General features: G+C 40.9%; 1 protein-coding gene across 1 annotated transcript in view; it reads left to right on the top strand.

The window, feature by feature from the left end:
* The window catches only part of LOC144762482 (protein eva-1 homolog C-like), an 811,149-nt gene extending 796,522 nt beyond the window's left edge, over positions 1-14,627 (top strand). The window contains exon 8 of the mRNA XM_078647696.1: positions 13,214-14,627. Within this exon, the coding sequence (XP_078503822.1) occupies positions 13,214-13,584 (371 nt within the window). The 3' untranslated portion in view covers positions 13,585-14,627. The remainder of the gene's footprint in view (positions 1-13,213) is intronic.
* The last annotated feature ends 2,171 nt before the right edge of the window (positions 14,628-16,798 follow it).

Raw genomic sequence — 16,798 nt, 5'->3', positions numbered from 1 at the left:
CCAGAGAAGCCCTCAGTCCAGATCACAATGGCTGGCTGGCTGTGGGGCCGGGATGTGTCGGCTGCGCCAGAAGCAAGTAGCAACAGTGGTGAACAGCTGTGAACTTCCAACACGTCTGACGTGAGCAGTAGGCTCTGGGAGGGCACGGTTTGCGTATGAGTTTGCTTGTGTCTGACATAGACCATGATATGACAGTACGGTGGTATTTGGCAGTCAAGGGAGACCAAAGCCCTGAAATCCAAGAGGTTGAGCGCACAGCGAAGGCTGCGGACAAAAGTTGTTCCAGTCGACAGGATGCATAACTGAAAAACCTTTATCTCCTCTTGATTTTTCTAATTTTGTCTAGAGAAGGTTCTTCTTCATCTCCCTCATGCTTTCATTTTAGAACAGTAATCTAGATAGACCCACAACACTTCTGCTACCATGGTTTTGTAGCTTAAAAATTACTCCTGATTTTTGTTCCTCTGAAAAATGGGCAAACAAAAACATTACTTGGTGATTTGCTTTTGCTCTTTTCTGGATTTTATTTGACACTTAGCCAAATACAGTTCTCCATGTGTCTCTCATTCTGCCTGTATATATTTCTTCCACTTATCCGCATTTTAACACATTGGTTTACCCAATCAGTGCTCAAATATTAAAGAATAAAAAAAATGTTGACTTCGTCTTTAGGTGAGGGGAAAGCCTGGGACACCCTGTTACTTCCTTTGCTGAAAAAAGAATTTCAGGTGTATTAGACCACTTGGGTCAGTGTAAATGAGCCAAGACTACAAATCACAGACTGCAAACGCCCAGAAGTAGATGGTTTCGCTGATGACATAGAGGCATCCAGTAATTTTAGCTCCTGTTGAAACAAAGGAGTTAATCATGTAGCAATCAGAAAAATAACGGATTACACACTAAAATTAACGAAATCAGAAGTACACACTTGTGTTACTAAAAGTTCAAAGTCCCAGTCCTTTAAGTGGGTCAGGTGCCCCTTAGATAAGACATTGTGTCAATACAATCAGCTCTAATGCATGTGGAGCAGCCCAGCTCTTTGAGTCTGTGAGCTCCACGCTGGTTCATTGATTGTTTCCGGTTGCAGCCTCAGTGCAGATTGGCCTCTGGCTGTCTTTGTTACTTACAGCATAAGGGGTTTGTGTGTTTGCACATGAAAGTTAATATCTGAGCATAGGAAATTGTGTGCTGCAAGGTGGAACACAGCTCTCACGTTTCCTAGGTCCAGGTGTGAGTAGCTTATCCAGTGCACTTCAGAGGAGCCAGAGGCAGCTTTAGCAGTCTTGAGAGCCTTGTTTTTTCGTATATAAGAAACTATAAAATACAAATATATATATAATTTTTGTGGAAGCAAAGAACAGAAGAAGAATATTGGTGTAGGTGAAAAGGCCAAGTGACAGTTTCACTGTCAAGCCTGACCTTAAAATCCATATAGGTTAATTACTGCCCTCTTCCCATCTGTGCCACTGCCAGAGTAAAACAACATAGATTATCTAGTTATCAAATACGCTTTAATAGCATTCCATTGTCATGTGTGTGCCCCTGAAAGTTCAAGCTTTGGTAGCTGGATAAATAAACAAAGCGGCCATAGTTGCTAGAGGGCAAGCACTTTTATGTGCAAGCGCACTACTGCTGCCCAATCAAAGCATGTACTCCTGGGTCCCAAAATGTGGGTGGAGCCAAAGCCCCTCTTTAGTAGTAATCACATAATTGTTTGACGACAGCTCTGCTGTCAAGCCAGATCATAAACATGAAATTACGTCAAGTTAAGGCTTAGTGGGTATCCATTCACGACACTTTCATAGTAAAATAAGTAAGATAAGAGACAACCTTAATAAGATCTCTTTTCATTATGTGATCTCTTTGAGTGTCACAGATACTGGAATTGCACTTCACAACTGTATTGCTATTGCAGAGGAAGAGAGCCAAAACCCCAGACTACTAGCAAACCTTCTACGTCTCCGCAGGACATCAGCCTAGCCTTTTATCTCTAAACGTTTGCTTCACTGTTACACCTATGGAATGCCAGACTATTAATTCTTAGCTGATGGTTATGTTCCACTTGACTTCAAGAAGGCGGTCATTAAACCCATCCTTAAAAAGACAGCACTGCAAGCCTGGATGATCCTGCAAACTTTGCATTCATCCTGCACTCACACATTGTCAGGCTATTTGAAAGAAATTTTATAAAACAACTTGATTCCGACATGGAGCGACATAACCCGCAGGGGTTTACAAGTTTACGCAGGCATGGTTTTGCCCAGTATGGCACTGAATCAATCATTAGAACAGCAATTGATGATCTAAGGATGATTGCAGAAAAAGGTGTTTCAGGAATAGTAATACTCATTACCACTGTGTTGTGTTTGATAATTGGATCATTAGACCCTACTGCACTGACTCAAAGATCTCCACACAATAGGGGATGCCTTTTCTTGTTCTGACTGTTTCATTACTGACAGGTCCCAACAAATCTCTGTTGGACTCCTTTCCTCGCCTACTTTGGGGCATACTGCAAGGTTTGCCACTCTCTCACTTTTTAGTCAATGTAGATCTTCTGCCCTTAGCAACCATCCTACCCACAGCTTAATGTTGCAGCTTACCTGTATGTGGATGACACATAGACCCTCATTAGCCTAAAAGATGGTCCATCTAATCCCAGCACAGACCTTTTTGCCACTATGAATAATATTACCCAATTGATAGACAAGAATTCATCTTTCTCTTAACCCAGCTCTAACCAAAATACTGCCCGTCTTTAACAAGTTAATTCCTGGCATACCGCACTATGGTCCAACAAACAGGGAGATTGCCTTCATGGTGTCATGTTAGACTCTGAGATGATTGTGAAAAACCATACCCCTATTGTGACAAAATCATGTTTGTTCCAAATACATACCTTTCAAGGCATTGTGCCCTTTCTACCATTCTCTGATAAGGTTACAGTAGTAAATGCATTTGTCCAGTTCAGCTTGGACTATGGCAATGTTGCCCAGCTTGGTCTCCCTCTCATTTTCATACGTTGCCTTCAGAAGATTCAAAATGCTGTAGTGAGAGCTATCTTCAATCCCATAAAATCAGAAATGGTGTCTGCTAACTATACTGGTTGCTGGTGAAAAAGACATCATGTTTAAAGCAGCATAGATGATGTATAAAGTCTTTAAGGGTACAACACCCAATTTCTTCTCTAACAAAATTCAAAAAGAACAATTACATAAGAGATCTCAGATCCGCTAATAATGCAAACTTTGTAATTGCCCGCTTTAAGTCCAAAAAAGGGGCGGCAGAGGCCTCTCGACACGAGGAGCAAAAATCTGGATTCAATACTGCTCGAGATGTCCTTTCACCTCAGCTAATAAAACTCAGGAAAGCATTAAAAACCTGGCTCTTCTCAATCTAACCCATAATGGCCAGTTCTCTACATCGAGGATCCTCAGCTCCACGAGACTGCCTGTATTTTACAAATAAAAATAAAGCCATTGTTTGGTCAGGTATCATTCACATTTTGCTTCTGCCCACCACAAAATACAACATGGGACAATGAGTCAGTCGACTTCAACCATTTGCTTTCTTTGCTGTGAGTGACAGCATTTTGATTATCCACATGTGCACATATGCCTAAAAAGTAGTCCACTTCAGTACAAAAGCTGGTGTACTAATCTGTTTTCATTGAAGTTTTAAAATTGTTTTGTGATAGGTTAGATTTTTCCTTTTTAAGTCTTGCCTTGTGAGATCCTTTGATACTTAAAAAAATATAAATAAACAGGCTATTGGTTAGCTCACAGTAACTATCCTTTCCTTGCTTTTTATTGGTCAGCACTTGCCACTTTCACTTTCTCTCTTTGTGTGTTTGTCTCTTCGATGGAGCATGGACCAAGTACTGATTAATGTCTCTATTAGTTCTTCCCGCTGCTTATTCTCGTATTCAGGTACTTTTTTTGTTGTTGCTGCTTCCATCAGTTTAATTTCTTCCTCGTCATTTTTGCTTGTTTTTTTCTTTCTTTCTTAGTTACCTTTGAACTCAACTTAGCTGCCCAGATTTCTCCATTTATCTGCTGACTCTGAACTAAGTTATTTGAGCAGTGTCTTTGTCACATTTGTATCAAGGGTGTGTGCACACTGGAGGTGATTGCAGGATGAGACTCTTGGGTAAGGTTACTAGATGACGCATTGTGATTGGAGATGCCGTGCCCAGTCCTGAGCATTTCTCTAAACCAGGTGCATTCTGGGAGCGGTAGTCTTGGTTTGCTTCAATTGCCAAATTTGATTTCTCTTCAGACATGTCCTAGAGGTTGACCTTGCACCCTGGACCTGGCAGTACACACAGTGCAGTGGCAACTCACAATCTGCTCTGACGCACTTCATCCTGTTTGTTTTTTCTTCACTCCTTTAATTTTCCTTTGATTTAGGCTGTTGCCTTTTCATCCCAGCTCACACAGTTTTCCAGTACAGAGACCGCACTGGATACTATTTTCCCTATCTCCTCCAAACCCCACTCCCCCTTTACCACTCTGGCAACTTTCTCCCAACTCCCATTTACACAAGCTCTCATGCTCTTAGCATGCACTTGGGTGTGCCTAGAGAATATTGGATTGTTCTTCATTTTGAGACTTTTCCAGATTCTCACAAAAATAGCCCCGACTTAAAATCTTCACTCCACTTCGATTTCTTCCTAATTTAGACTTCTGTCCTTTCTCACTCGATATGGCTTTCCCTTTAATCTCACACAGCTGATCATTATAACTAGAACACAAACTGAGATAAGGGCTTCATACATGCAACAATGATTTCTACGTACATGACAAAGAGTATGATCACATTCTGGGAGGTTGGCATTGAAGTTAAGTTCTGTGGAATGCTAGCAGAATACAGATCTTCATGGAAATATGTGTTTTAGACGGCTTGAAATCTACTTCCTCCATTGGGCAAAACAATAGTACTTTACAGAAGGAAAGAGGCACAGGGAATAGTGTGATGATGCACGTCTCCATCTATTCCAAAAACAGATGAGAATAAAGATAAAAGAAACAGGCGACCTGGTGAGTCTCTTTGTCAGAACGCAGGGAAGCCCCGCCCCCTCAACACCCAAGGTTAAGTGGTTTCCCCAGCATCTTAGATAGATAATTGAGGTAAATACAATAGAAATAAGCATTGGCAAAGCCAATAGATGTCACCCATGCAAGACTTATTGGCTTTGCCAATGTATTTTTAGCCAAGGTATATGGCAGCGCAGTGGAAAGAAAATAAAATAGCACTATAAGACGGTCGCATTAATCGTGTCATAGTTTTTTTTTCTTTTTTATGTACTTTCAACCGTGCTGCACAGCAGTCGCGCTGCTGAACAACATGGGTAAAAAAAAATTAACAAAGCCAATAGTTTTCACATAGACAAGACTATAGTATATGCATGTCACTTTTAGATAGCAACAATTTTACTTTTCAGTACTTATTACATTGCAATGTTTATTGCATACGTTTGTACAAAATTGAAAAATAAACATTTCAGCCTTTCTTGTTTTATTTGTGTTTTTACTGCAAGAGGAATTTTTAAATATCTTATTTGGAACTCAAAATGTAAGCCAGACCTAGTGGCTTGGCTAATGGTTATTTGGTTTACACTGTGGTATCACACCATTATAATTTCAAGACTACGACTATCAGAATGCAAAGAGATAACTTGGACTGGATGAACTACTCATGCACGGAATAGAAAACTTGAAAGCTCTGGAGCTTGTACATTTTCAGGAAAAAAAATGTAAGACTGATATAATAAAACCAGGGTTGTGTGATAACACAGACGGCTCAATAGGGCAACAATCATCTGTGATTGTGGATGGTATTTGAGAGATGAATGAACCTGAAGTATGTAGCCTAGTTAATAGTAGCTGTTCTCCTAGACGTTATGTTGGTGTTTTCTATTTAACTCATAACCAAAAATATTTTTTTCCCTTTCAGAATATATACTGTAATTTTTTGTTGCTGTGTACAATATTATAGAAAAGACATATTAGGGTTAAAAGGTCATGAGAATATATTGAACATCTTTTTAAAAGGTGTCCTTAACATTAATTTGTACATAAAGCGGTATAAATATAACATTTGATAGTCATTTAGTATAACTAACACATAGCAAACATCATTTTCAGTCAGCAATTATTATGTTATGTACAGCTGAAGACAAAAAAACATATTAAATCATTCTGTAGTAAATATTATGGATGACTTGACGGTGTGATAATTGATGGCATAATAACTAAGCGCGTTTCGGCCAAAGGTGCCTTCATCAGGGATCCATCGCATCAGTATCTAGAACAGCGTGGATATTGTCAGCTTAGTGGCAGTGATTATAAGGATAGCCCCAAAAGCTTCAGAAGGGTCTATTGTGATCAAACTCGGCCAACTTGTGATGTTTGACACTGATTTATTTGTAATGTTGCATGTTGATTAGAAAATCTGTATGCCCACAGATCTATATGAACTATTCCTAGCCCAAGCATGGTTCCAAATGTATAGACATTCTTCCCTGCTTTTGGCAAGTTATTTGCATGCAGAGGCCACTTTTTTTTCTAAAATCGGTGTTTTCTATTCAAAACATACACAGCTTTTGTTTGAACCTTGGTTCGAGAGTATAAAGGTTTTGATAGCATGTGCATGATCTTGGGTATGCTTACCACATGATTCCATTTCTGCACTTTCTTTTGCCCATGGAGTGCTTTCTGTAAGAAATAGTTTTGGAAGAGATGTGCATTTCACCATAGGTTATTTGCTTATTTATTAGATATTGTAAAGAGCCACTGCATTACTTCACTTCCGGTTTGTTGTGTCAGGGACTCCAACCCTCCTCACCATTTATAACCGGGGACTTCATGTTCCACTTCTGGGATTTGCTCTTACAGATTTTTGCTTTTAGTTGTGTTGGTTCAAACTGTTAAGCTGACGTGTTCCTAGAGTACACTTTTCAGAACACATTTGGCTGTTGGAAGTTCCCAGAACCGTGCATAAACAGTGCCCTTTAATAACGAGCAAGTGGTAACTCTATTACTGCCAAGCCCATGTTGGCCTCACGCCATGTTTCCACTCCATGGCGTTTCTTCAACTGAATTAAAGCAAGACTACAACTCCCGTGATGCATTTTTGTAAAACGAAAGCCAAAGATTAGAGACACTTCGGGATTTTAAAAGGGTTACGAAGTAAATGATGCGACTTAAATACCTCAAGACTCAATTTGCAATCCACAGTGTTGAGGAAACAGGTGTGGGAAAAGTTATAATCTTGATAAAAACATTTTTTGAGGGGGGTTGGTACGTACGAAAGAGAAGTAGCAGATTTCTAGTGTTTATTCAGGGGCAATTGTAGGTGGGTTTGTAAACGGGGGGAGGGGCGGGGAGAGAAGCCAGCTCCTCTGAAACCACCCAGACTGTAATTCAATCTTTTCAGACCTGTCTGCTTCTTTGACATATGGCTGTGGTTTATGAGACCTTAATAATAAACTTTTTTTCCCCCCGAAGAAAAAAAAACGATAAGTCGCATTGCTTTTCTTGGGGTCCTCCAATTCAGGAGCTAATTGGAAACACATTTCAGCAAAGCGGGAATCGAGGCTGGGTTTGCAGAGCTCTCCTGTTCCATTAGTCATGATAAGTTCGGATCTTTCCCTAGAAACCTCCTGAAGTCATCGACAGGGTTAGACAGATCTCAGTAAAGAAGAGGTATCGACCACTTACCAACGCCACAAAATGATCTGGGTTTGAAGTTTCTCCAAGGAAGAGGGGGTTAATGTCTCCAGTTCTGTCCTCGCTGGTCTGTGTGGTTGGTGCACTCTGGTGGTCTGGGAGCAGAGCCAGGCTGCTAAAAGATGCACCAATGGGGACTATAAAAAAGGGTACAACTTTATTGCTGAAAAACACGTTGTTTTTGGCATGTCACATCCTAAAAACAATCAAACGCTTCATAGTTGGATCATTGGCGTCAATAAGCAAAGGCAAATATATTTTGTGGGAAAGGCTCCCTTTTTCTTTTGTAATTTGTACTGTTATCGAATTCCCTTGGTTTAACTGTAGTTTTCACGTCATCCTATATGCATATATTATAATTCACAGCCAGGGCATTAAACTTAAAAACGAGCTGCACCTTCCTTCACTTCTGAAGTTTAGGAAACTATTAAATATTATATTCTCACGTTTCCTGGGTCTATGCATGAGTTGGTCATACGCTCGGGGTTAATGCTTTGCATTCTGGCATTAATAGTCCTCATTTTATAACAAGTCAAACCGGAAGCCACAGAATAACAGTGCTTAAGTTGAGCCAGCGGTTTCCGGTGCTGCACCTACACTTAATTGTCAACACCGGCACTTACGGCTGATATGGTGGCGCTGTCTGTCTAATTTAGAGATAAGCACAACAACAGGTGTTTATTAATTCATTATTCATAAAAAATGCCTAATACCATCTGCCCATACCATTCTTATAGCTTTGGGGGCCTGCATGTTATTACCATGGCAGCAATTTAGTTTTTTGTGTTTTTTCTTTAATTTACTTTTCCAAGAAGGATAACACCTTTTTGGAATGGTAAAAAACAAATGTTTGCGTTGCTGCTGCGGAACTGAATGGAAGTGAGTGGCCCGCTAGCCACGTCCAGCTGTCGGACCCTCAACAAATAATGTGGGGAATAAACAAAACCTAGGGAGTTTTTTGGGTAAGTTATATGGGAGCAGGTGGTGGTTCTCTTTTGGAAAAAGCGAGCAGCCACATGGTAGTGTGCAGCTGTCAGCCCTTCACATAAAGGGGCTGATTCCGATCTTGGTCGGAAGGGCACTGAATCGGGTGCGGCATTAGTGGACCCGATTCGGAGGATGAATTTTCGTGCGAGTCGTACACGGGTCCAGACGTCGAAGTACATGGATGCGAACAAGCACGTACGACTCGGTCACAAGCAAACCGTGGCGCGCAATGTAGACCATTCATGTCCGAGCTAGTACAATGCTCGATTCGGACAGCCGGATCAAGTCGGAGCGTCTGGCTCGCAATACCTCCCGGAGTTGGACTTCGGGTGTCCGCGTCGCTCCCCCTGTTACCCGCAGCCTTAGGACTCGGACACAGGGGGAGACCCATGGGTCTCCCCAACACAGGCATGTACGGTGCGGATGGCACTGACGCGTACCCACTGTAGGGAGCGCACTTGTCCGCGACGTACCCATTCAGTCAATGGGAGCCCATGTACGTGTCGTATGACCACTCTCCCATTGACTTCTATGGGAGTCCGACCGAACCGAGTCCAACAGCATACGGCCGCATCGTACTCGATCAGTCGAACTGCAAGAGTCTGGATCGGTCGGAAAACACCCAGGATCCGGCTCGGTCGGAGTGCTTCCGACCCAGATCGGAATTGGCCCCATAGAATAGAAAAAGCACATGAAAAATAAAGCTGGAGGCAGCAAAGAATTCACAGAAAACTCAATTGTCCCTGGTAGAAATGCACCTTTGTTTGATGGGAACTGTTGCCCTGTAGATTCGCTGCTCTATTTATGACTGTGTTTTTGAGGGTACTACACCTACACCAGATATTCCAGACCTGTTGAAAACCCCACTTAATTAATTTACCACCTTAGGAGTAGAAACTTCAATGTACTTATTGTTGGGCTGCTTTAAGTTAAGCAAATGTTTATTCCATTTGGGATCACAATATTATCAGCTAGCAAATTAATGTGAATGTAATCATAATTCTGTTAAGTCAGATTGGCAGCCTCTTATTCCTTCTTCATTTTACTTACTGTATTTTTTTATACTTCATTTCTCACATGTGCGACATGAGCACTTCTCCATCACATCAATTTTCCTCGTAGCACCTTGATGTAATTACAATACAATTATTTTGGCTGTAATGGACAGGTTATTCTTTTTCATTGATAACTGTCTGACCTGACCTCAATACTGCATATTTTTACTAGTTTCTCTGTTTGGGAGGTTGCTCTTTCCAACGCCCATACAGGCCAATTTACTAGTGATGCTGAAGAATGTATCCAGGCCTAAGATTAGTTTTTTGCATCTTCTCCTATTCACCCCAGTTTATTGACTGCATCCCAGGGAGAATGAAAAAGTAGTCGAGGAAGTCAAGAGAACTGGTTTCTAAAATAGAATGTGCCTTAAAACAGTGATACTGTGAGCACACAACCAGAACTTCATACATGTCTCTACTGAGTGACGAAGAGAGCAGGCTGGGAAATGATAGACCGATGTACATGTTGAAGTGTGGAACATAAAAAATAAATAATTTAACAGGACTATAGAGCTCTCAAATTGATCCATTTCAGCCATGATTGATTTATACAGTAGTGAGCTGCTTGTTGGTATTCATTATAGTTTTGCCTTTCCCAGTACATGCAGGATACAATACCCGCTACTCTATTTTCTAAGGGTATTGCAAGTCAGTGAGGACTTTTGTGATCTTATAGAGCAACAAGGCTATAGACCAAGTGTTTTTATAAAGTCACAGAACCAATACCTTAGCCTTATTTTAATTAAGTTCACACAATTTACTGCCCATCCAGTCCTAATCCTTCACCATTCATTGCTAAAATCTAGCTCCAGCCTCAGGCAAGTTGTAGTCTGACCAAAAGCAGAACATCTTGTAATCCAAATTCATATATAAGTTGAAGTCCGAACTCTGTCCACGTATCTATTGAACAGGCCAACGGATAGTTAAGAACCATGCAGGACTTTAAGGCTAATCAGGAAGGAACTGGAACATTTTAAAACAGGACCTCTGTGTTCAGTGACATTGGCCACAAGAAGTACTGATTCTGTAATGCAATTCTACAAAACACCATGTGAAGCCAATGAAAGCAGTTATTGGATTCAGACGTGGACCGGCCATATGGAACACAGGCAAAGATCTAGTATTCTGAGGACCGAGGGCAGGTTTGAGAGCTAGATGGATGGAAGGATCATCAGCTATCAGTCTGGCAAACAACCTAAGGGAATACACAAACGTTTACTACATGCACATATAATTTGATTCACTTGCTACAGTGTCTAGGTACAATATGTGGTTGTTGCATGTTTCCTAGGGATTAGATTATCTCCCAATTCACCACTGATTGGTTTCTTGCTAAATCATCAGTAGATGAATCTCATCATTTGCTTGTGACATTTTATGGGTAACTGACAGTAAATTTGAAACTGAAATCATGTATATTGGAAGAATTTAAAACACGTTTCTACATTGAATGCAGTTGTTGAAATATTCAGGATCTCTTCATGACAAATTCTACCTTGCCTCTTTCTACTATTGAACACAGAAGAGTGGGTCTATACCTTACAGAATTTGCACCCTTGCTCTTACGAACAGGGTAACAATGCTTTCTGCACAGTATCAAACTCTTGGTGTGCAGTTTTGATGGCAATGCAAGTTTTCTTCTGCGCATTGGTTTTGCATTTGGGCATGCTGTACTGTTGGACATCCCCACTTGCCCACAGCGTTATCTTTCTCTCAGTCCAAACAGCATGTTACCTGTGTCTGTTGAATTTCACTTATTGTTATCTAAATGTTGTGTTTTAGCATCTGATATATCTGTTGTATTTTATGTGTCTCAAAAACAAATTCTGTTGTGTGCTGCATTATCTAAAGAAGTATTGACAAACCCAATAGGTGTCACATTTATAATGCGAGTGCCAAGCTGTTGTTTTTGCTAACAGTTGTTGTTATACCATTGTTGAAAACGAAAGTAAAAAAAAAAAAATCTCTTGGGACAGGTTTTCCCCAAATAAAAAACATTTCCACATAGCGACTAGTATGTGTACATGCATTGTGATATAATAATCGTGTCCATGCAAAAACCACGATTTTGGCTTTTTATTTTGAAATTTTAATTTTTACCATTTTCGAGCAGAACATTAAATTAGAAAAATGAAACTGTGCAGGAGTGCAAAAAGAAAAGAACAGAGTGGCTTGGTAGCATTGTGCAACTTCCAAGCACTTATGAAAAAATATTTTTATTTTCTTATAAAATAAAAAAATGTAAAACAAAGTAGGGACCAGTGTACTGTTGAGAAGCAACAGGTGAATGGAGGTAATAAGGAGGAGTGTGCCTTTTTAGGGTAAATGAGAGGTTTGGTTGGGGCAGAGCAATGGAATACGCCATCCCTTGGTATGCTAAAAATAAAATGAAAATAAAGTGAGGAACGATGAGGGCGCAATTGAGAAAGTAGGGGCAAGCAACATTCACAATCGAAGAGGAGGCAAAAATGTAAAACAAAACAAGCAAACCGGAGAGAGGGAGTTAAAAACCAGTACATTCCTTGGGAATGCTCAAAAAAGAAAATAGTAAATTCCTGATTGTAAGCAGTGAAAGGATACAGTAACGCATCCAGTTAGAAATAGTGTAAATCAGCTGTGCTCCAGGGAAGGGCAAATATAGGAAGAAAAATCATTTATTAAATAGCAAGGAAACAAGATTGTCAATAAATACAACCAAATGGTAAGCTGTGGGCTGATCCAAAGCCCACTAATTATTGGTATTGTATGCAATTGGCTTGAATCGAGCAAACTGTATTGAGGTTCTGTGCAATAGGTCTCTCAATAGTAGACAGCAAAAAGTCTCGGTAGGCGAGACCTAAAAACCATAACATGTTAACTGATTGAAAATGCTGATCTGATAGGACATTGTTTACAAAGCAATTGGCGCAGTTATACTGCTGTTAAATTATTGGGATAAAATTGTTAAAAATTAGGTATTGTATTATTAACACGTTATTTCAGATGCTCTAATAATCCATGAATAATGTACATTTTACCTTCAATGCAAGCTTATATCGTTGTTCAGATGTAATTTGCTGTCCTAATCTTGACTTTTAGCAATATTTGAAAAGTTGTCAATGTTTTGCATCAGCAATGTTAATAAGGCTAGTAATAATAATAACTGTGACACGTATAACTGTTATAGTTGATAATATTAATAACATGATCATTTGTATTTTGACTGGGTGTGCATTATTTTTGATCTGGCTTTCGACTTATATAATACTTTATTCACAAGATAAATAAAATAAATTTTCCTAGCTTCGTATGAAAACGTGTATTAGTTAATTGCACTATGCTTCAAATAATATATTTATGTGATGTTTAGTTAGATGCTTTGTTCGCTGTATTGTAACGTAATTCTTAGTTCTATTTTCTTGGTGTAATAATGACTGCTGTATTTTCTTTGTTTTCCACCAGAAAATCCAGAACGGGCTGCTCTCTACTTTGTGTCCGGCGTGTGCATTGGGCTGATATTGACACTGGTGGCTCTGGTTGTGCGGATATCTTGCCAAACAGACTGCAAGCGCTCCACTGTAAAGAAGACCCCCAGAAAACAAGACAACGACAGTGACAGCAGCGACAGCGACGACAACTCTGATACCACTTCTGACCTGTCAGCCAGGCGGCACCGCCGCTTCGAGAGGACTTTGAACATGAATGTGTTCACGTCGGCCGAGGAGCTGGAGCGTGCACAGAGACTGGAGGAGCGGGAGCGGATTATCCGCGAGATCTGGATGAATGGGCAGCCGGATATCCCAGGGACTCGAAGCCTCAATCGCTACTACTAGTGCTGCAATGGGATGTGCAGCTCATCCTATCACCTACTACCACCATTCAGGAGCTAAGGACCTTTCTGTGTCTACAGAGGAAACCAGATGGTCGGTAAAGGGAAATGACTCACTTCCTTGACCCTACAAAATGGTCATTCAGTGATCAAAATACTCAAGGAGCACAGTTGTCCACAAGGTATATTTTACCTTTTTTGGTCATCCAGAAGTGCTGACCGAAGGCCAAGCAAATTGCCAGTGAGTGTTGTACTGCGGAGTTCTATTCACAAGAAATAGAGAAAAGCAGATGGGAGGGTACTCTCCCTCGGCGTGCTCACCCTCAGGACTTGGTGCAACGACAGAGGGACAGAGATTAAAATGAACCTAATTGTTTTATTTTCAGCTAGATATGCTGTTGGGAACAACTATGTTTACCTAGAATGGATGCTAAATGATCTAATTTGAGAATGAAGAAAATGGCTGTAATTTCTAGGTGCTTGGCGGGAGGGAAGGGGTTGGATCCGTGCAAATTCTGAAGACTTTGAAGGGATATCAAGCAAACCTTTGACGATAACGTGACTGCTAAAAGAAAGGCAACACTGACATAAAAAGAGCGAAATGATCAAGCGTCCTGTGGCTTTGGGAGAAAGGAGATCAAGCTAGCTGATGTGACTTTATAGTAATTGGAGACTCCTATAGAGTGATATCATCTCGAAATTGAAGCTGTATCCATTCTGTTCTATTATTTAACACTGTTAATCTTCTTCAGTGGCAGCATTTTTACTGACACCTCAGGGATGAAATCCTATTGTATTTGAGAAATTTGTGGACAGTAAAATATGGTATTATAGGAGACGTGTCAGAGATCTGAAAAACGATAACCTCAAAGAGGTTGTTATTTTAAAGATATGAAAGTATATATTTTTTGAAGTCGCAGCACAGTGATGTGCCTTATTCTTTCTTTTTGTTCTTTTTGTTTTTGTCGTTTGTTCAAATATTAATTTCCCCATGGATAGCAATGCACAATGTTTTATATATTTTATTAAAAAAAAGTTTGTAATTCAGCGAGTTAACGGGTTCATTGAGACCAATTATGATGCTAACAAAAGTAATAAACAAAAATCGGCTTTACATATGATTCCTAACCCCTCTCGCATGAAATGGATTACTGAAAGAATAATTGAGATAACGCCAGGTAAAAAACCTCCATGTCTGAGTCTGGAACTGTCTGAAGCCAGTGGGATATATTTCCTTTGTCTTTAGCTAGTTCAAGGAGAGTATGTGTTTATGGTTCAGTTTATTTGATTAATCCCAGAATTAAGCCAAGACTTTATAGTACATTATCCTTCAAATTATGCAGATCACAGGATGTGAAATGGGTGGATAGCATAAAGACCAGAGCAAAGACCTTAGATGAAGTTAAGATAAGCGATTCCCGCAGTAAGTAGCAAAGTCTCATGCTTCAGATGCTGAAACAACTGATTTCGGATTATTCGATATCTTGGGCTGGACCTAAGCCAAGAAAAATCGACTTTATTTTGCACTTCTAGTAGAGATATGTGAGGCTTTCATGTTACTGAGAGCATTGTGTCACTACTCTGTACCTTTTGCATAGCAGCTTAATGCATTCTATGAGCTGTAATCTTGCTTCATTTCAAAAGAATCAACCAAACCAAGAGACAGACTGCAATATTTCTGACAAGAAACTATGGGCTCCAAATATGGTGACACACTGCATCTGAAAACACTACCGTTCATAACATTCGAGCCATTTCGGGAAAGGTGGAGATGTAAAATGTCAGTATAATTAAAAGGTGCTGAAAGCTTATTTTTGAGCTTAGAATTTTACAGTAGGAGTTTATCAGGGGATCCTCAACAAGTTTAGTCTGTTGAAAACTCCTAAGTGACAAACTTACATACCTTTTTGTGAGTAGGTTTACTGGCTATTATCTTTGCTTCACAAATGTGAAAGGAAAGAAAATGAGGAGCAGGTGGAAATCAGATGTGTAAGTATTAACTCGAAATATGTGATTATGTTGCTGGAATGCCAGGAAAGAATACGTTCTCATGTGACTCAACTCACATGGCCAAAACAACAGGTGATGGACAGAATGCATAACAATGTCATACATTCACCCCAGTACAGAGATCTGGGCCTAAATCCATCGTTTTTTTGCTCACCATGCCTTTCCAGTTTGAACCCAGCCATATGCAAATCAGTCTTGACCCTGTGCCCCATGGGAACAGTCCAGCCCGAACTGCCAAGCCAGGTCCTCCCTGGACTGGAAACAAGCATCCAAGGACCGGTTTCGGGCTTTCAGCCCTCATCAGCCTGGATAGCTTGATTCCAGTGGCATGGAGAGCACGGGACTCACGTCTGAGCATACCCGTCTCACTCGGGGTGACAAAAGCGAAAACAACAGGTGATGGACAGAATGCAGAACAATGTCATACATTCACCCCAGTACAGAGATCTGGGCCTAAATCCATCGTTTTTTTGCTCACCATGCCATTCCAGTTTGAACCCAGCCATATGCAAATCAGTCTTGACCCTGTGCCCCATGGGAACAGTCCAGCCCGAACTGCCAAGCCAGGTCCTCCCTGGACTGGAAACAAGCATCCAGGACCGGTTTCGGGCTTTCAGCCCTCATCAGCCTGGATAGCTTGATTCCAGTGGCCTGGCGAGCACGGGACTCACTTCTGAGCATACCCGTCCCACTCGGGGTGACAAAAGCAAAAACAACAGGTGATGGACAGAATGCAGAACAATGTCATACATTCACCCCAGTACAGAGATCTGGGCCTAAATCCATCGTTTTGTTGCTCACCATGCCTTTCCAGTTTGAACCCAGCCATATGCAAATCAGTCTTGACCCTGTGCCCCATGGGAACAGTCCAGCCCGAACTGCCAAGCCAGGTCCTCCCTGGACTGGAAACAAGCATCCAAGGACCGGTTTCAGGCTTTCAGCCCTCATCAGCCTGGATAGCTTGATTCCAGTGGCATGGAGAGCACGGGACTCGAGTCTGAGCATACCCGTCCCACTCGGGGTGACAAAAGCAAAAACAACAGGTGATGGACAGAATGCAGAACAATGTCATACATTCACCCCAGTACAGAGATCTGGGCCTAAATCCATCATTTTTTTGCTCACCATGCCTTTCCAGTTTGAACCCAGCCATATGCAAATCAGTCTTGACCCTGTGCCCCATGGGAACAGTCCAGCCCGAACTGCCA

Source organism: Lissotriton helveticus, chromosome 6, assembly GCF_964261635.1.
Source record: "Lissotriton helveticus chromosome 6, aLisHel1.1, whole genome shotgun sequence".
Taxonomy (NCBI): Eukaryota; Metazoa; Chordata; class Amphibia; order Caudata; family Salamandridae; genus Lissotriton; species Lissotriton helveticus.
The sequence above is the reverse complement of the archived record's forward strand: the minus strand, read 5'-3'. Positions and strand labels throughout refer to the sequence as shown.